At 54.1% G+C, this 20885-nt stretch overlaps 1 protein-coding gene across 3 annotated transcripts in view; it reads right to left on the bottom strand.

Annotated features, from left to right (window-relative positions):
* The window catches only part of ARHGAP27 (Rho GTPase activating protein 27), a 77432-nt gene that overhangs the window by 18056 nt on the left and 38491 nt on the right, over positions 1 to 20885 (bottom strand). Inside the window, exons 1-5 of one of the 3 annotated variants that reach the window (XM_043503237.1) lie at positions 14900 to 15052; positions 6767 to 7198; positions 6198 to 6425; positions 4236 to 4349; positions 3348 to 3415 (exon numbers count right to left, since the gene is read on the bottom strand). In XM_043503237.1, the coding sequence (XP_043359172.1) occupies positions 3348 to 3415; positions 4236 to 4349; positions 6198 to 6425; positions 6767 to 7198; positions 14900 to 14941 (884 nt within the window). In that variant the 5' untranslated portion in view covers positions 14942 to 15052. Of the gene's footprint in view, positions 1 to 3347; positions 3416 to 4235; positions 4350 to 6197; positions 6426 to 6766; positions 7199 to 10378; positions 10590 to 14899; positions 15053 to 20885 lie in introns of those variants that run through there. The other 2 variants (XM_043503236.1, XM_043503235.1) reach the window with 2 other exon arrangements.

The raw sequence follows: 20885 nt of genomic DNA, 5'->3' as shown, positions 1-20885 counted from the left end.
TGTGAGCAGCCAGTGCTGTGCTCCCCCATGCGTGTCACTAGGATTTCAGTAGGGCAGCCCCTGGTTCTTTGTGCTGCACTATGCTGAGCTGCTCTGTGATCCTCTGCCCTTGTGGGCACACAGGAGGTAATTGTGGGAAGGCGCTGGAGGGCTGCAGTGGCTTAGCCTCCGTCCTCACTGCTGTGTGTGCAGGTTACCAACCCCAGGGAAGGCAGACCCAGGGATCTAACCAAGGCCCGCAATGGGCAAGCTAAGCCGAGTTGAAAGCTGCACCCCACTTGGGCATGGGAGTTGTGTGTGGGGATGGGACAGGGGTAAGTGCCGAGGATAACTCTGCACTGAAGACAAACCCCTGCACAGAGCTTGGACTGGGGGAATTGTCCCCTAGGCAGCTCTGTGACTGTCCTGGCCCCTGGAGGATGGTGCAGTGCTGTATAAAGGCCATAGCAGGAGAGCAAATCCCACCTCAGTCTCGTCTTAGAATGGAGGCTGGATCTTGCCAAATTTGGAGAAATTTGCAGAATGCCTAAAAAATTGTGACAACACCCTCAAAGAGCGGGACTGGCTGAGACTTTCCTAGTTTAGTCTCCCTAGCTCAGGTGCTTCCAGGGCCCTCCTCACCCTAGTATCTGAACAGCCCTGTGGAGTACGGCCAGTGATGAGCTGCCAAAATCTTAACAACCGGTTCCCCGCCACACCCCACGAGGGGGTTGTGGCCCACCCCGGGCCCCTGGGACTCCTGACCCATCCAACTCCCCACGTTCCTTGACGCAACCCCCTGCCCGGGACCCCTACCCCATCCATCCCCCCTCTGGCTGTTCCCTGACTGCCCCCAGAACCAGGCAGGAGGGTCATGTGGGCCATCATAGTGGGTGCCCACCCCGCCCTTAGGAGCCAGAGGGACCTGCTGGGGGGCGAGGTGGGGAGTCCCGGGGGTGCTAACCTGGGGCAGCTCCCAGGAAGCGTCTGGCAGGTCCCTCTGGCACCTAGGGGCAGGGGGAGCGTAGCTAGGGAGGAAGCATGGGGAGCGGCTGCTCCCCCCACTGATCACATTAAAAGTGGCACCTTAGGCACTGACTCTGTGGGTGCTCCAGGGCTGGAGCCCCCATGGGGGAAATTTGGTGGGTGCAGAGCCCCCACCGGCAGCGCCCCGCCCCGCCCCGCGCCCGGCCCCAGCTCACCTCAGCTCCGCCCCGCCTCCACCTCCGCCCCTGAATGCGCCGCCCCGCTCTGCTTCTCCCCCCACCCCCGGCTTCCCGTGAATCAGCCTGGAGTTGGGACAACCGGTTCTAAAAGGGCTTCTAAATTTAACAACTGGTTCCAATGAACCGGTGCGAACTGACTCCAGCTCACCACTGCGTACGGCTATCACCCCATTGCACACACGGGGAAACACAGGGAACACGTTGACACTGCAGGCGGGGGTGACTGCCGCACATGTAGACAGACCCAAGCTATCTCTAATCTAGCTAGCGCAGGTACCAACAGCAGTGAAGCCCGGGGCAGAACAGACTTCCGTGCAGGCTGTACGATCCCACCCATACCCTGACTTGAGTGGCTCAAGCACCGACTTGAGTGGCTCACAGCACTGGAGAACACACTGCTGCGGCTCCATTGCTCTCGGCACTTGGGCTAGCGAGATCCAGGCTAGCTTGGGTCTGGCTGTGCATGCTGCAGTCACCCCCGGTTACACACAGTGACACCGAATGACCTGACCCAAGATCACACAGGAAATCTGTGACAGAGTGGACTCCTCCCGTCCCAGCAGTTAATATCGTGAACACAAACAACTCGTTAGTGACATGTCTCCCTTTAGTGACAGAACAAGCAAAACAACCCCCAGACCCCCCAAACCTTAAAACCAGGGAAATAAGAAGTTATGGGAAAAGTCTCCTTTATTCCTTGCCACCTCCATATTGCCTACAGTGCTTAGTAACACGCTACCAGGCGCCCAGAGGCTTTTGCTCCTATCTCCAACCATACCCCGCAGCAGCACGTCCCCTGGATTCATTCAACTCTCCACCTTAACAGCCACCTCAGAGGCTCCTGTATCAACAGATCGGCACATCTGACTGTCATGCAGCCCATGTGTTTGGAAAGCTCTTCTGCCTTAACACAGCTGAGGCTGCGCTGGGGCAAGGCAATTAAGTCAGCTTCCCCATGGGGTTCAATTCAATCTCTCCTACCCCCAGATTGTCCAGGGAGCCACCCTGCCCTGGTCCTGCCAGAGCCCTGGGGAAGCTGTGCAGGGGGAAAGTGCTGTTCCCTCAGCCCCACTGCAATGTCACCTGCTTGGTCAGGAGGTTAGAATGGTAGCAGGTTGCCCAATGAGTATGCTCAGCATCGGTCACTTACAGCTTTATCCTTTTCCTCTGTAAGCCTTAGCTGCGAATGCAAACTGGACCTCAATTAGGACCAGCCATGGACCAGCCACACCCTCCCAGAACAGATTTAATCAGTTGCTTATGAGATACTTGGAGCGGAACAGCCTCCTGGTTAGTAAGACGCCAATGTGCACTTGTCCCCACAGCTCACCCCCTGGGTCACAATGGGATTGCATGGGTGGGCTGCAGTTGTACCATTCATGGGCAGCCATGTCACGAGACGGGGAGCTGCCCATGCGAGTCGCTGGATGAAAGTTCTGGCCTGAGTTATGCAAGAAGTGAGGCTAGGTGATCGCAATGGTTTCTTCTGGCTTTAGAAATCGCTGGCTGAACAATATGCACTCCCAGGAAAACAAGAAGTGGGGACTTACAATCTGCTTCCAGCACTGGGGCTGTGTGCTGGGGGGAACGAAAGCTCAGAGTTTAGCCTAGTTATAGACTCAAGATGCTCCATCTATGTAGCTTAACAAGGAGAAGGTGAAGGGGTGACTTGATCACAGTCTGCAAGTACCTACATGGGGAACAAATAATTAATAATGGGCTTTCAGTTTAGCAGAGTAAGGTCTATCACAAGCCAATGGCTGGAAGTTAAAGCTAGACAGATTCAGACTGGAAATAAGGTGTAAATGTTTAACAGGGAGGGTCATTAGCCACCGGAACAAGTTACTGAGGGTAGTCAGTGATGGAGAATCACTAACACAATTTTTAAATCAAGGTTGGATGTTTCTCTAAAAGCTCTGCTCTGGGAATTATTGTGGGGAAGTTCTCTGGCCATTATCCAGGGGTCAGACTGGGTGATCACAATGGTCCCTTCTGGCCTTGGGATCTACGAGATGACACAGTGAGTTGGACTGCGAGTTCCCCAGCACTGAGCCAAACAGGCTGAGAGCAGCGTTTGCTCTGTGGCAGGCCAGGTGTCGGAGGGCTGCCCTGGTGCTTCTTGCCACACTGAGACTCTCTTACCGTAATCGCTTTCCTTTATCAGCTGTTTTTGTCCGGTAAAGAACTCCAGCCTTGTCCAGGCTTTTGAACTGAAATCAAAGACAAGTCAGGGTTTAAATCCGCCCCGCGAGCATTTCCCAAGGGAAACCGGCTTTCAGACAGCCGATCATCAGTACCACTGCTGCAGTGGCCACAATGCGCCATTCTAGTGGGGACAGGGCCTGCCCTAGTGCCATCTCCCTTCCTGCCCAGTAAGCACTGGGAAAACACCCATGGGTTTTCAGTTGGGCATCTGGATCACAAGCTCACCAGGAAAATAACTTGCCCCAGGGCCCTATTTCAGGTAGTTTTCGGAGCACACATTTAGTTGGAAGCCCACACAAGCACGCCCATTGAAATCCACGAGGTGACCCACGCGCTTCAAGTCAGGCACATGCTACAGCATCTCCCTGATGCGAGGCCCAGCAGCTGCACGCTGACGGGGTGGGGTCAGGAGAGGAGAGGAGATGCTGAATGGCAGTAGGGTTGTGGGACAGACTGAATTAACTGAGCAAATCCCGGAGCAGTTCCTGGCCTAAGGAGCTGCCTTCCGCGAACACCCCTCTCAGACTCAGGCGCCGCTGTGGAGCTCAGGTCTGTGGATCCCTGCATATGTCCTTTATGGTCACAATCACTCAAGAGCTATAGTACCCCTTGAGTTAGCCAGCCTGGGCACTACAACAGCTGCCCAGCCCCAGCCATGCAGGTGCCACCCCCACAGGGACCCAGGCAGGTGAACAGAAACTGTTGGGGAACGGCACCAAAGCCCAGAGTTAAAGTAAGGTCTGCTGACAGATCCAAAGGAGCCAGCACAGGTGCATGCCCTGCCCAGGACCCCATCAGCAAAATGAGCCCAGCCATCTCCCTCACCTTCTCCTCTTTCTGGATGAGGATCGCTGGCATGCAGTTGTGCCAGCTGGCAAAGGGGCTGCTGTCCTGACTGGATCCACTGCTCGCTCTCCGGTGACTCCCTGGCACAGAGACCTGAAAGCGGATACTAGTTAGTCACAAACCATATTTATCACTAGCGCTGAGAGCCCCAGCCAGCAAACCCCATTGTGCTGGGAGCTGTACACGCAGAGTAAGGGACAGCAAAGAACTTCTTCTGAACACACCAAAGTTGGGAGGGGAGGGGAGGGGACAGAAGCAGCCGAGAAGCAGGGGCTCACCCAAGGTCACCCAGCAGGGCAATGCTGGGAATAGAACCCAGGTCTGCCACACGCCAGGCCAGTGCCCTGGCCACAAGACCATGTTGTCCTCCACTTTCCTGGCACCTCCTCTGTGCCCTCTGGCATCACTCTGCTGCCTGGAGTGAATCACCCCTGACCAAAAGTGGCAGCAGGCAAAGCAAACCCACCATGCCTAGCCTTCATCTTCACACTGTAGCCAGTACCTGATGGCTCAGAGGCTAGTCCCTGGCCAGCGTGAGAATTTCTGCGAGGCTCAGGGGTACAGCCTGTGGCGTGAGATAGGACTGCCCTGAGCTTAGCAGGCAGAAACCCTGATATCACTGGCCAGCCCATTCTCCAGCCCATCCCCATGGCCCCACGAGCCAGGCGCCTGGCAGGGGAAGGAGGGTTTGCTTTAAAAGTATCTGCCACTAGCTCCACTGAGCAGGCCCCGTGCCGACACTGCGGAACAGTGCTGGGATGGGGCAGGCTCCCCTCGGCACAGCCCCTTCCTGGGCTGGAGAACACCAGTGTTTGCAGGGAGCCCTGTATCCCCCACAAGAGCAGGGGCCAGCTCCACCTCAAAGCTTCCATGAAGCGCAGCTGCCTTTTCTGCCTGGCCAGCCTATTTAAAGCCACCCCACCCTTGAGGGACTCAGAGTTACTTTGCTTTTCAGCTCTGTCATAGGCCCGGTCCCGACAGCGGGTGGCACAGCTGTAATCCCAGAGCATGGACTGGCTGCTCTGGGGTGAAACGGGGCTTGCACTGGGGCAGCTCAGAACTCAAGGCTAGGCAGAGCCCCAGACTAGGTGGTCTCTCGGGCAGGGCCCATGTTTGGTACGTGCACGTCCAGCACCCAGCATAGGGCCCAAGACCTCGGTCACCACCACTGCTCTTGCTCCATCAGGGGTTCTGGCCTTGCCGTGGGAAGGTTCTCTGGGCTGGGTCATGCAGGATGGACGGGAGGGTCAGCACAGTCCCTTCTGGCCTTGAAACTCACGAACACACGTTTGGCAGCAGCAAGATGCTCAGCCTTCTCCTTGCCCAGCCCCGCTGCCCCAGAGCTCTGGGTCTCCTGAGCATTAGCCCTTTAATGCTGGGAACTCCCCAGCTGTCATCCCCAGACTCTGCTCAGCCCCCTCCCCCCCACTCTGTACAGATATCCCTTCACTCCCACTGAGCCCGCTGAACTCTCTCACTCCCCTCCCTGCCACTGGTGCCCACCTGGGCTCCCCCCGGCACCTGCTTCCTTTGCTCCTGCTCCCTCACTGCTGAGCGCCTCTGGGGAAATCCAGCACTCAGGTGGACTGTGCCCACCTTCCCATCTTCCTTGGGGAACAGCTCTGTGACCCACAGGGACCCCAGGTCAGTCTGTTCTCGGCCTTTCTCCTCAGGTGCCCCTCCACCACCTCCGCAGCCCAGGGGTTTGCCAGATCATTCAAAGGGCAGGTGGAGTCTCCAGCACACATCATCCTCCCCTTCCTTGTGCTGCCCCAATGCCCCTTCACTCCCCCCCGTTCCACTTCCACCCCGACTCCTCCCCAAGACCCATCAGGCTCCATTTCCTCCTCCTTTCAAACCCCGTACATCCTGCCTGGCTCTCGTCTCCCTCCAATTACTCCCACGCCCCCACCGGCTCCTCGCCAGGGCCACACTTCGCACCGTGTCCGAGGTGAAATGGTCAGGGTAGAAGGCTTGCCCCTCGGGGTTGTTCTGGCTGCACCAGCCCGGAGAGGGACTCAGCTCTGCTGAGTGCCTGGGGGATCTCCCCGGCAGAAGGTAAGGGTAGGTGCTCTGCTCGTAGGACCCCACCGGGGAATAGTCCTCCTCCGGGTAACCGTCCAGCTCCTCGGGGGACAGATCCGGATAGTCCGTTTCTGGAGTCGGTGGCTGAGAACATAAGAGAGATCACTTCTATGCACCCCTCCTCCTTCCACATGCTCCCTGTGCCCCACCTCGGTGAGCTCCCCAGACCCCATCGCAGAGAGGAGAGAACCCAGCAGGATTCTCCCGCGGTTCCCTGGATCCTGGAGATCCCCAACACCTCCCTGGTTTATTCCCCAGACCACCACCCAGAATCCACCCAGCCCAGTCAGCTCTGTTCCATGCTGCACCTCACCAAATCCAGCCATCACCTGCACTTCCCAGAGCTACTGGCTCAGGCTCCCCCTTGTTCCTCCCTCCTGGACCAGCCAGCTTTTCTCTCACTCCTGCTCCTCCTGGTGGCTCACCCTCTGATCCATGGGTCTGTACTGTGCAATTGCGGGCTGCATCTCCTGAGTGCTGGGCTCGTCTGCAGCCGGGGGCAGCTCCCACGATGTCTCACCCGTTACTGAATTATAGAAAAACACCTGGCCACTGGCATCATCCACGTACTGGCCCCATTCGGCCACTGCGGGGCTGGGGGCAAGAGACGGCAAGGGAGAGGGAGCAGGACTCATTCCATCTTCTGGGCACCCGAACGGGGAATCCCAGGTGGTCTCGCCCGTCACGGAGTTGTAGTAGAACAAGTGCCCGCTGCCCGTGTCCGTATGGGTCTCCCAGTCCGCGAGGATGCTGCTAGGGCAGTGCTGGGGCGGGGAGGGGTCAGTGACTGCCGATAGCTGCCGGAGCTCCTGTATGTTCACATACACCGGGGTGGGGTTCTCCTCCTCCTGGCAGGCCTGGGGAGAGATTGGGACTACAGTCTGTTAGTCAGCTGACAGCGTCAGGCTGGATTTGGGATGGCAGCACTGGGCGGGAGGTGACGTGGGTGGGGTCTGGGCAGGGATGGCGAGAGAATTCTGGTTGGACTGTCAGGAATGTGCTGGCCTTGGTGTGGAGAACAGCCAATGGAGCCAGGGTTTCTGGGAACTCATGGCAGGGCTTTGGCCGCCAGAGGGACATTTGCTGCACTGTCAGGCCAGGCTCCCTCCCAGGGCTGCTAAACCCACCTGACCAAAAGCCATGAGCCAGGCCCCAAAAGTCATGAGTTTAAAAGATAATAAATGCAGCAGCCCGAGGACCTTCTGGGCTTCGAGCCCTTGGAGGTCACGTTTTCCAGCTTTCCTCTGTCTAGGAACTCACTCTGATGTCAGAGAGCTGAGATCTCACATGACTCCAGGAGCTGGGGCTTTAAAAACCAAACACTGTCACGAGACTCATGATGGAATTGGAATTGTTGGCAACTCAACCTCCCCAACCCTGAACTCCACCCGTGGGAAAGAGCCCCGTCTTCACCTCTGTAACACATCCTCATGGGAGCATGCCAGGTTTTGCTTCCCTCCCCCACTGCTGCACCAGGTTCTTCCAAGAGAGTCCCAACACCACAGTTTTGGAGCCTTCATTGACAGCCCCACACTGCCAAGCCATTCATTCAACCCCCTAGTGCCAAGCAGTCAGCCCTCCACCTGCCTGCCTCCCCAGTGGGCATCACAAGCTCTACGTCACCTTCTCCCGCCCCCCAGGATGGAGGTGGCATTGCCAGAGTGTGCTGCAGTCTGGCTACTCCTGCTTAGCACAACTGCCCTTGGGGGCATTGCAGCCAGTGGAGGAGCCCACACTAGCCTCTTAACACTGACAACATACTTTGTACATATCTGGGGACAAAATAATGACACTACAAAACCCCTTCTACAGAAGGAACATCGATAAAGTCACTAGAGATACAGCTGGATAGAGATCCATTATTGTGAGTACACAGGGCAAAAAACTACACAGTGCTACACTTGCACTTGAAGTCTAAAAATAGTGGCATGGTAAGGCTGTGTAAAAGCAGTGTATTGCACACAACAAAAACCCAGCACCCGCTCCTGTAATTGGGCTGTGTTCCTATGCATGAAAGGGAAGGGAAGAAGAGGAAGGATGGCCCAGGGGTTAGAGCCCTCACTTGAGAGAGCTCAGTTCAGTTCCCTTCCCTGCCACAGACTGTGTGATCTTGGGCAAGTCACTTAATCTCTCTCAGCTCCCACCTGCAGCAGGGGGAGAATAGCCTTTTTGCCTTATGGGGAGAGGGGAGCATTGTGAGGTGCTCAGATAAACCAGCAAGGGGTCCCATGCAGCAGACTGAGGCAGGGCTAGCATCCTTTTGCGTTTGTACAGGTTTCACCAAATGGATTAAAAAAACCCAACCAACCAATCTGCACAATTGTAGTTAAAGCAGGGTCACTTTTTTGGTGCCAATAAGCCTAAAAATCAGACTGTTTCTTCAGATATCTAGATTTAATCATCCAAATTTGGACATTTTGGCCCAATTTAATGGAACATGAACAATGTCCAGTTCCCTCTGGAAAGTCAGGGAATGCACAACCTCAGAACATTGTCAACTTTCTGATAAATCCCATTTCAATTGGAGGACATTTTAAATTTTCCAAGCATAGAGAGCTTTCCCTCACGCCCCTGTTGGCATTTCTAAATGTCATCTGAGCAAGAGGGAAGACTGGCTTATTGACTGAACCAGGAAACTAACTGGCTTCAGGTAAACTGCTGTCACGTGCCCAAAGGAAATGAGCTGGTAAGATACAGACAATTGTTTTCTCCTTGTGATCTCTGCAGTTCTAGGATCGTAAATGTTATTGGAGCTATAATGGGTACAAAGTTTTCACACAGAAACACAGAGAATCAATTGCCCCGCAGCATCTCCCATGGTGTACACACACACACACACACACAGAGCAATCTCAGTTGAGAAGCCAGCCAAAAGGCAGGCAAGGAAACAGACACTGAGCAGGGAGGTGACTTGCTCAAACTCACACAGGCAGAGCCAGGAACAGAAGCCACCTCTCTCACCTGGCACCCTGTCCCCATCTGCTAGACCAAACTTGGAGGCTGCTCAAGCCAACCTGCTGCCCTAGGCAGAACTTCAGTGTGATGCCCCCTCCTTGGTGCCGGAATCTTTGTCCCCGACATATGAGAACCTGAACTCAGCAGAGGCGTGACGGGGGGGAGGCAGGTGCTCCCTTTGACCACTGACTGAAGCTGGGAGGTGTAACGGTGTTGCCCTTTACCTTGGCCCAGCCACCCCTCCCGCATGATGGAAGGGCAGCTGGGCCAAACTGGAGCAGTGCTATGACCCCATGTATCGCGTTACAATACCAGTCTGAGTTGGCCTGGTTGCCCCCCTCCCCATGGTTGCAGTCCTTCAGGCGCCACTGCAAATTTCACCAGCCAAGCACTCAAAATAATCACCCCACTCCTCCCAGAAACCTGCTGCCTGTGGCAGCTGCCTAGAGGTAGAGCAGCCCCTGACCACAAGGTCCCCACAGCAATCACTGTTTTCCCAGCCTCTCCCCTCTCTTGGGCGCTCCGTATCTTGGGTTGATTCTGCCCATTTGAAACTCATTGAATTAGTTTAGGCCCAGGATAATATTTCTCTCCAGGCCCCATTTACCACAGTCCCCCCGTCAGTGTTGCTGGCTATATTTACCAACATGCTACCTACTTCCTCTTCCTTTCCAAACCAGTGAGGAGACAAACTACGTACAGACTCAACATCAATCTCTGGAGCGATTCACTGAACCCTTCACAATGTAACACGATTCCCATCTCCGTCACCCTTTGTCACAGACGTACAGCAGAGCCCCCAGCCACGCCAAGACACGTTTACTATCTGAACCCTTTGCAACGTAACACGATTCCCATCTCCGTCACCCTTTGTCACAGTCGTACAACAAAGCCCCCAGCCACGCCAAGACACATTTACTATCCGAGTGCGATTCCCTGAGCCCCTGTCGACTGAAGCCCGCTCCAGGGTATTGCAAGTGCTCCAGTCACCTTGTCTGGCTGAGCAGGAGGGTGCTGCACCCTCAGCTCAGCTCATAGAGACAGTTCCTCTTCCCTGCTGGATAAGATCTATGCTTCCGCACCTGGGATGAGCTGAACAAACGCAAGGTCCTGCTCCGAGATCTGGGCAGCGCTTTAGGGGCATGGGTATCCATCTTCCAGCCTCCGGGACCACGAAGAGGAGCGAGTGCAGGCACTTTGGTGGGCAGGAGCGTCACAGCGGCAAAGCAAAGGGAACTGGCCTGTAGCGAAAGGCCAATCGAGAGAGGAGAGAAACTTCCCCAAACCTGCCCTGATATGGGCCTGAGCCTTTCACACGTTTCCTGTTGGGGTTTGTGGGGCGGAAGGGTTGCCGTGGTTACACAAGTTTCAAGTTATGCATAATTAGTTATTTGTTGACATTTTACATTTTCTGGTGACCCGGCGGCTACATTCACTCTTCTAAAAGTTGCTCGCTGGTGGCGAAAGTCTGAGCAGTAACTTCTGGGACTAGGGCAGCTCGAGAGGAAAGAGTCAACCTTTAACCCACCTTCAAAGGTTTGCTTTTCTAAAGATTCCGTCCAGAGCCAGAACAGTCTCTCGTCTACAGAGAGGACTGTTAAATTCATACCTCCCGGGAGGAATGTGACACAAACACCATCCGGGGACTGGCAAAGAACATAGCAAATATTAAGGATTGAAAAATACCATCATGCTCAGCTGGAGGGAAAGGATGCAGCCAGCTGAGGGTGCCGTTACCCAGCTCAGCATCCAGCCTGCAGAGGACTCCGTAACCCCTATACGAAAAGGGGCTACCATGGGGCAGTCAGGGGCATCAGCCGCGGCAGGGAGTCAGTGGCAGGCAAGGAAGCAGCCTGTGGCTGGCAGGGAACAGGAGGCATGGGGGCAGCTGCAGGTGTGACAGCAGGATAACGTGGATGGATGGGCCGCAGCGAGAGTGCAGACCAAAGAGCCGGCCATGGGCTGTGTGTGTTGGAATTGCTTCCAGAGGAGGCGTGGCCCTAGCACTACGTCTGGGGAGCTGCACGGAACAGAGTTACCCTTGACCCCTTCACGGGGCTGCCCTTAGGGGCTGGGTTAGGAACAGGGGTGGCATTCGTTGGCTGTTGCAGTCCTAGTGCTCATGGCGCTTGTTCCTGGCAGCCCTCCTGAAGGAATCCTCCATCACCTGGAACGTGCGAGTGGTCACGGGAATCCACCAACAAGCCCAGTACCCCGAGCACCTGCAGCACTTGCCTCTGTTCCTGGTGTGCCCAGTGCGCTACCCAACCTCTCCAGGGAACTGGACCTGCCGCACTCCCAGCCACGCCTGGCAGGAGGCCGGGTTACAACAGTCCAGCCATGTGACGGTGGAGAGTTAAAGTTCCCATTGGAAACTCAGCGTGTGCGTTAGTCGATCTTGTGTCGCACTAATGTGGTGATTTGGTTAAAAAAAAGAAACTGACAGTCGTGCCTCTTTGAGAGGAGCTGCATGTACAAGGGCATGAGTTCACACCAGCTCTCTGATTTATCGGTCCGCGACTGGCTGAAAACACTGAACAAGTCCTCAAAAGCCACTGAAGAGCTCTCCCTTAGATTTTCAGAAACAGTATCTCCTGGGGGTGGCTCAATAGACCCAGAGGAGACCTACTCCGGAGTAAAACATGGGCAGAGCAACAACCCGTTCAGCAACCTCTGCCTGAGTCTGAAGATGGGGCAGACAAATTCCGATTAGAATTTAGGCACAAATCTGTAGCTTCTCCACCCAGCAAACTGGAGGGTGCACAGGGAAATGAAGTCGGGGGAGGAGAAGTACCATGTGGCTGGAGATTTTCACTTTTGCAGAACTTTCCTTGGCCCTGACTCAGCAAGGCACCTAAGCACACGTCTAACGTTAAGCATGGGAATAGCCTCATTGAATTCAATGACTCATGTTTCAAGTTAAGCATGTGCTCCAGAGCCAGGCTGAATCAGGGCCACAATCGTTTTTGGATTAGTCCCTTCATCAAACTACTTGGTCTAGAAACGCCAAGTATCATTTATCCTTTTGCCCTAAAAAGGGCTGGCAGCCAAGATCTCTTTTTTTAAACCGTTTTGTGTGGTCTTGCAGTTGTTTTATAGAACAGAGCTAATACAGCACACAAGGTCCTTGGGGCCAGACCAGCTAACTACATAGGCCACTCCAGAGTTTCATACTGAAAGTGCAGGGGTCATTTTGTTAATAATTGTGAAAGCAGATTTCATAGCTGCTGTGTTGTTTCACTGACACACACAATTACAGCACTGAGAGCCAGGATTAGTGTAAAAGGCATCATCAGCATCTAAGCAGCAAAGACAGGAAAACCAGATTTAAGCCAAACAAAGGCCTCACTGCAGGAGAGCCTTTGAACACAATATTCTGAGGAGAAATGCAGGCTGACTCATGGACTAAACTCTCAAGACATTAGCATGCTAAAGCTGATCTATGCTTGCAAACAAGACAGCTTCAGACTCTGCAGTTTCTCCAGACTCCCTAAAAAGAGGGATCTAGAATGGCATCTAAAATCATTCCATTCCTAGATGACACATGGCACTGAAATGGCAAAGAAGTTAAATGAAGCATGGTTATATTATATTATCAATAAGGCTAAGTTTTTATCATGGATATTTTTAGTAGAAGTCAGGGACAGGTCATGAGTAATAGGCAAAAATTCACAGAAGCTTGTGACTTGTCCCTGACTTTCACTAAAAATATCCCTGATAAGATGGGGAGGAGGGCTCAGCACCCACTGCTGCTCAGGGTCCAGGGTTCCCCACCGCTGTGGTGAGTGGGAACTCCAGGGTTCCCCTGTCTGCAGGGGCTGGGCTGCGGGGGGGCGCAGCTGGGAGCTCTAGCCCTTGCACAGAAAATGTCACAGAGGTCAATGGAAGTCCTTTCGTGACCTCCATGACATAACCGTAGCCTTAATTATAAGCAAAAATCTACATTAACAAGAATATTAAAGTTGCACAGTCAGTTGATCAAAAGACAGGAAATGCCAGAGTAAAGGTTGCCCATGCAACCTTAATTTGGGCCCACATGCATCAGGATGCAGTTTTTAATCACAGACTATTGTTTTCCCCACAGGACCCTGGCCTCATTCAGTGCCCAGTGGATTAGATAGCAGTTCATTATTTCTTTTTAGCAGTCTCTTTCAATATACAGCTCCAGGCCTTGTTTACTGCACGTCCTCCAAACGCTGCACTGAATTCAGAATTATTCATTTCCTCCTAGGCTTTTCTGTAGTACTCATGGTTGCAGGAATCAAGTACTGCACAACCAGTCCTGAACTCACTGTAGCAACACAAGGCGAGATAGCATTACCCCCATTTTACAGATGGGTATACTGAGACAGAAGGAGATTACTTTTGCAAAAGTATCCATGAATTGCAGGGGCCTTTGTTCCTGGGTGCTCAGCTCCAGCCACCAAGGGCCTGTTTTTCCAGAGGCGCTGAGCACTCACAGCTCCCACTGCCTTCAGCTACAGCTGGGAGTGCTCAGCGCTTCTGCACATGAGGCCCCAGCTAACTCCAGTTGGGTAGGAGGCACACGCAACCAGGGTGGGTTCCCCAAGGAGCTGGGCAGACTGGGCACTTAGCATGTAGGGAAATCCAGTGCTGCCTGGTTCAGTGGGCTGGATCTGAGGGAAGCAGGAAAAGTGACCTTGTCTAGCCTAACCAAAAGAAGGCTGAGGGGAGATATGATTGCTCTCTATAAATATATCAGAGGGATAAATACCAGGGAGGTAGAGGAATTATTTTCGCTCAGTACCAGTGTGGACACAAGAACAAATGGATATAAACTGGCCATCAGGAAGTGTGGACTTGAAATTAGATGAAGGTTTCTAACCAACAGAGAAGTGACGTTCTGGAACAGCCGTCCAAGGGGAGCAGTGGGGGCAAAAGACATATCTGGCTTCAAGACTAAGCTTGATAAGTTTATGGAGGGGATGTTATGATGGGATAGTCTAATTTTGGGATTTAATTGATCTTTGACTATTAGCAGTAAAGATGCCCAATGGCCTATGATGGGATGTTAGATGGGGGTGGGATTGGAGTTATTACAGAGAATTCTTTCCTGGGTGTCTGGCTGGTGAGTCTTGTCCACATGCTCAGGGTTTAGCTGATCGCCATATCTGGGATTGGGAAGGAATTTTCTCGCCTTCCTCTGCAGCGTGGGGCACGGGTCACTTGCTGGAGGATTCTCTGCACCTTGAAGTCTTTAAACCATGATTTGAGGACTTCAATAGCGCAGACATAGGCGAGAGGTTTATCGCAGGAGTGGGTGGGTGAGATTCTGTGGCCTGCATTGTGCAGGAGGCCAGACTAGATGATCAGAATGGTCCCTTCTGATCTTAAAGTCTATGAGACCCAGGATAACTCGTTGTCTCCATGCCACTCCCTAAGTAACATGGCCCAGGTTTTCATTCCAGAAGGGAACAGCTGCCTGACCAATTAGTTGGTCCCCTTTACTCTCCCCCCCATGCCCCTCCTTCGCGCCCTAGCACCCAGCCAAACCTCCCTCTGCTTCCATATGTCCTGTGTTTGCTCCTATAAAAGAGCCACCAGGAAAGGAGAGAGAACAAACCCCCCAAATAGCCCCTCACCTGTGGTGGACCAGCTGCCAGCTGGAGCCTAGCGCCAGCCATCAAGGGGCATTTATTCCCAGCCTGCTTGGGCTTGGTGCAGCACTCTCACCAGGCTGGCTGGGAAAGGCAGGGCCAGGCCAGGTGGCCATTTTAGAAGGCTGATCCTTCTGGCTGCAGCAGGATGGCTCCCGGGGCCCTTTATAAACAGGGCTCTTCCTGCAGATGGAGAAGCAGAGCTAGGGAAGAGAGGGGAATAAGTGGCTCCCAGCGGGTGCAGGGCCTGTCAGGAGTCAGAGCTCATCTTGGCAGGAGAGCGGAGGAGAGGCAGTGGCAGGGGGCTGGCAGGAGACAGCAGTGGGTGGAATAGTGCTAAGACGGCAGCTGGGATGGAGCCTGAGGGGCTCGCCCCAAAGTGAAGGCACTTGTAGCCTGATGGAGAGGTTCTTGGGGGCAGCAAGAAGACCTGTAGCTCCAGGGAAAGAGGGGAGCAAGTGCCCCATGTTGGGGGGCAAGGCAGCTGCTCCCTGGCTGACAGGCAGGGGCAGAGCTCAGGGTATGCTATACCCTCAGGGAGGAGGGAAGGCTGCTACAGGGGAAGAGGTCGGTGGTGATGGCTGATACTGCTGCTGCTCCCCCGTCAGAGACCCAGCAGCTGCTCCTGGCTGCCCTTGTTGAGGAGCGAAGGCTGCGGAGAGCGGAGGTCTGGAAGGAGCAGACAAGGAAAGGGCCGGCGGGCGAGCTGGCTAGGCTCCTGGGAGGTGGGTGAGGCGACACAGGGGAGCAGTGGAGGAGGAAGGATGGCCTAGTGGTTGGGGCTCTAGCCTAGGACAGGGGAGACCCGGATTCAATTCCCTGCTCTGCCCCATACTCCTTGGGTGAGTCACTTGGCGTGTTGGAGCCTCAGCCCCTCTGAGCAGTGGGGTTACCAGTCCTGCCGCTGAGGGGGCGTGAGGACACAGCCGTGCGAACAGAGATGCTCGGACGTTACAGTAAGAGGGGCCAGGTAAAGAGCCTGGAGGAAAGGAACAAACTGTACTAGGGTGTGAGCAGCTGCAGCGGGCAGTGAGACCTGTGCCCGAAGGAGGAGTGGAGGCACCAGCCCTAGAGACGCTGGACTGAGCACTACGGGGGGGGAGGCTTCGGCCCGACGGCTTCCCCTCAGCTCAGCGAAGCGACCTGGCCTGCTTTGCAGGAGGGAGCCTGAGCGGTCTCGGGGTGAGACCACAGGCCTCAGGCAAGCGCCCCTGCCCCAGGCTGGCATAAATCCTGCTGCGGAGCCACTGGCCCTTTCACAACTGTCACCACTGAGCAGGACCAAGGAAAAGGGGCTCCCCTTCCTCCCCCCACGCCCCCGTCACTGCTCCTCCAGGCCAGGGGAGTCTGCGGGTCTCTTCCCACCCAGGCTGTTGCTGCTCCGCCTGGCCCAGGGGAAAGTGGGGTTACAGGGCTCCCCCTTCCCTGCAGCCCATGCTGCTTCTCCTGGCAGGGTGACTTCCATCTCAAGTGCTGCATGCCCCTCCCCCCCCAGTTCCTGGGGCTATGGGAGTGGGTCTTTCGCCAACCCCCCCCTTTTAGGGGCGCATCAGTGCCAGGGATGCTGTGGGATGGGGGATTGTAATTACCAGGTCATTCAGCCCTGGCCTCACAGTAACTCTGGTGCCAGCTGCGGGGGCAGGGTACCCCCGACAGGTCTGTTCCATCTCGAAATCCCATGGCTATAGTCCAAACAAGCCTGGTGTTCAGGCTAGTGTAAAACTCCTAAGGGGGCACACCTAATAAATAGGAGAGGGCCAATCCCACCGCATGAACCTACTTGACACAAACAATGCACTCCGAAGTATCCATCTGCCTGGTGAGGGTCCCTGACATGCCCTTAACTCTGACCCATAGCAGCAGCCTGAGCTCCATTAGACACCTGAGATCCTTCTCCAGTCACCACATGGGATCCTCTTTTTAGTGACCTGGATACTTCTTCTCTTAATGCTACTGAGCCGGCACGAAGGCAGGAGAAGCCCATTTCCGTGCCTAGCTACTGCTGGTGAAGTGACCCTCACCTGTGAAAACGGAGCTTGGTATTTCAAATACCAAGGGTTTGGGTTTGGCTTTCTTTTTTTAAGGAAATAACAACATTCTCCTGACGGTGTTTTGCTGCGACTGCATCCAAGCATGGGGTGCGAGTGGAGAGAATCAGACTGAGTTCTATGCACGGAAATGTTAAATCTGTGCTACGCATGGGAACTGGGGCACGTACAATGACAAGCACAAGAGAGATGTTCTTACACCTCAAACTATACATTTAAGTGAATAGATTCCCATGTCCCTGTATTCTTGAGAAGACCCTTTGAATGCTGAATTCCTGCATGTGTCCTGCGAAGGGGCTGCTTCTTAGCTAGAGACTTTTCCAGAGGTTGGTTCAGGCATTCAGCAGCAGAGTTACTATTTTGGCAATAAAAGCAGTGGGAAAATCACACCCTAGGTGAGTGAAGGGAATATTTTGACCCTCACTGCTCTGCAACTGGTCCAAGCTTTCTGGGATTCCACCTCGGGATGAGCTGTGGTACGTGATGTTCCCAGGCGATAGGTTTGATTTTGCGAGGTCACAGGGACTGGGATTATAAAATCAGGTTTAGCTGGGGACTCTGGGACCACAATGCAACATGCATGGATGTTAGGAACGCATCTCTCCTTTCCACATGCATGTTCCTGTGCTCACTGTACAGTGTATGTCTGCAGCTGCCCTGTCAGGGAAGACTGGGAACGGACTCACCCATTACCTTCCCAACCAATTCACCTCTAAGCACGCTGAATGACCTCTGAGCTGGTGGAGACAGAGTCCATCCCTAGTCGAGGGGCTGGTACCTGGACATGCCTGGCGGACAGGAGAAGGGCTGGGCAGGCATTTCATACAGCCACAGCTGCAGAAAAGCTGTTTACACTCTGCCTTTAACAGCCCTGGCCTGTGACAAGTGGGCAAATAAGTCATGAGCCAGCAGCACCCGCCCTGCCTGGCCCATACAGATGGGTGCCACCCCACTTACCTCTTGGAAGACCCAACCACATCGCTAGTTCAGAGCCAGCCACCCTGCTCTTGTGCCCCGCTCCCGTAAATCTCTGCACACCACCCTATATAGCGCAACAGTAAGAAAAGACTGGTTGCTACATACTCACAGTGAGGCAAGTGGGGCTGGCTGAGACTCCTGGCTGCTCTGGGCTCTGATCCCCACCTGCATGGCACTAGAATGAATACATTCAACAGCCACCTCTCTGCCCTGCTTACAGTTTCTTCCCATTTGCTCACACATCCTGGTCTGGATCAGGTAAGACACATACCCTGATTTGCATAGGGAGGGGCTAATTATCCTTGGGTTTAACCCTTCTGTTGCCCCATCCCAGCTGGTGGGGAGTGTTCTGACTAATCACAAAGGACTGGCTTAAACAAACTAAATCTGCGCAGGTTTCAGAGTAGCAGCCCTGTTAGTCTGTATCCGCAAAAACAAAAGGAGTACTTATGGCACCTTAGAGACTAACAAATTTATTTGAGCATAAGCTTTCGTGAGCTGCATCTGATGAAGTGAGCTGTAGCTCATGAAAGCTTATGCTCAAATAAATTTGTTAGTCTCTAAGGTGCCACAAGTCCTCCTTTTCTTTCAGCCTGTAAAGAGACCAAGCCCTTGAGGGAGTCTGCAGGACCCTTCCCTAGGTAACATTCCTGGTAATGCAAGAGGCTATGTCTACTCTGGAGTCTGTGGCCATCTGTTTGTAGGGCGGGGAGGCCGTTCTAGCCAGAGCAGTTCAGCAAAATCCAGAAAGGTGGGGAAATCAGGTCTGTCTTATGCCATTAGTGTGCAGAGCCTGCTGCATCTCTGTCTCTGCGGGCGGGGAGTCTCTCAGTACGGCCCCACCTGCTTGGGGAGTTTGGGTCCAAAGCATTAGCAAGCAGAACCTTTCTCCTCAATTCAATTTCCCCATTCCCCGCCCCCTTGAGGACACAGCCTGGCCTGCAGGGGCTCAGCAGCACAAGGGCCGACATTTGCAGAAGTGACTAGTGAATTGAGGCTCCCAATGTGAGGCACATTAAAGGGTCCTGATTTTCAAAGGCCGGGCCTGGCCCCTGTCTGCTAACAGGGCCCCTCTCGGGGTGTCAGGTTACAAACCCCAAACCTGAGGCCGTGAGGATCTCGGCCGTGGGACTTTGAATCCTGTTTTCATGTTTCCTAACACGATGCCTAACCACAGTTGGGAGCAGGCTTGTCTGCCCGGGAGAAAAAGGCATCTCTGTGCCAGGCGCATGCTAACGCAAGTGATGTGACAGTCCTAGTGCGCACAAGGTAGGTGCAGCAGGGAAACCCAAGCAGTTGGGGAGGGGTTACCTGAACCAGCTAATGCAGGTTAATGCTAATGCTGCTGGAGCTGCAGCACGGGTCAGCGTGGGGTGAAAATATCTTTTTGCTAGTGATGCCAAGAAGTGCTGGTTGTTAACGTGTTAAGCCATGACTGGACCTCCTCCAGAGCACGGGGGGACCCCAGCGCCAGGGGGAAGGGTTATGGGGCTCCTCATGGGGAACGCTGATAGTGACCAAACTCAGTCTCAGCCCTGCCCCCCTCCACTAAGTGATGGGGCATTCCCAGCCCTCACACATGCAGCATCTCACTGACCATCAGATCGGTTCCAAGATAAACCCAATACACCCTCCCGACCCAGGGCACAGTGCAGTCAGCCTTGCCTCCAGAGATCCTCTGGGCTCTATGCTACATTCCCCCACCCCTGCACCCTGGCTTGCCCTCCCACTGCACCCTGCTGCCTGGGAACTGGGGTGGAGTGGGAGAGGGTGGGGGAAGGAGTTCCCAGCCAGGGAGGGGCAGGACTTTGCCCCAGCTCCTAGCAGCTAGGAACTGACTCCCCACCCTCGGCAGACTGCTGCACAACTCCCCGAGGGCCGGGGGTATTAGCTAATCCTCAGGTGGCATCCAAAGATCTGCACCATTGCAAAGGTGCTTGGTGGGTCCTGAAATCCCTTTATGGGCCTGCAATGAGCGGCCACTTCCTGCCGCTGCCACGCGAGGTGTTTTCTATCCTTGGTCTGTCAGCTATGAAAGTTCAAAACGCTGCCTCCGATGGGTCACGCAGCCAGCGACGCAGCACATGGCTCACCTAGGTGATAGAGCTGTTAAACCGGCCCAGCCTAAAGGGAATTCATTCGGTGGGTGCTTAAATCTTTCCCAGTTGTTCACCTTTTGGACAACAGTATCCACTTCTGGCTTCTCCTGGGGATGAATTTTTGTTTAAAGAAATGAGACTATATTATCTATATTGAAGATGGGGGGGAGGGCGCGTAAGCGGGGCAGGGAAGGAATATGCTTCTTGCCACTGTTTAAGTGTGTGAGCTTTTGTGAGCAGTATGAGCACACCAGGGCTTTGGGGTTAAATCAAAATGCGGCAGCAGGATGGTTCCTAAATCAAAGATGTGCCCCACGCTGCCCTACTGAGCATCTATTTTAATTTGGCTGAATTGCAGGGGCTTGACTAACCACCTCTGCCCCTCCAATCCATTTCTGGACGAATATAATAAGGCCACTGACTTGGTTGTTGGCAGAGATTGAACCTGCAACCTTTGGTTCTAAAAGCAGGGTGTTCCACGCTCGTGCTAAAGGCTCCTCTCTTGCTGCACTGTGGGAAGGGCAGAGAGCCAGACACCACCAGCATGGCTTGAGTGTTTTTTAAGCACTGGGTGAAAAACGATCCCATTTTAGATATTTTATTTGTTTGTGAAAAATGCTCCTGTTTTCTGAGCTGCTCTGGAGCTTGGGTTTGTTTAATTAACACTCTCCTGCTGTTCAGCTGGCCTTGTCAATACGTGTGTGAGGTTCACGGGGAACACATTACCCCGATGGTGCACAGGAGCCACGCAGTGAGTGAAGATCCATGCGGAAGGCAGTTGGAGTTCCAAGGAGTGTTTTCTCCTCCTAGTCATGGCTGGGGATGTAGGATGAGCTGAGTACTATG

The sequence above is a fragment of the Dermochelys coriacea genome, chromosome 27 (genome assembly GCF_009764565.3).
Source record: "Dermochelys coriacea isolate rDerCor1 chromosome 27, rDerCor1.pri.v4, whole genome shotgun sequence".
NCBI lineage: Eukaryota > Metazoa > Chordata > Testudines > Dermochelyidae > Dermochelys > Dermochelys coriacea.
The sequence above is the reverse complement of the archived record's forward strand: the minus strand, read 5'-3'. Positions and strand labels throughout refer to the sequence as shown.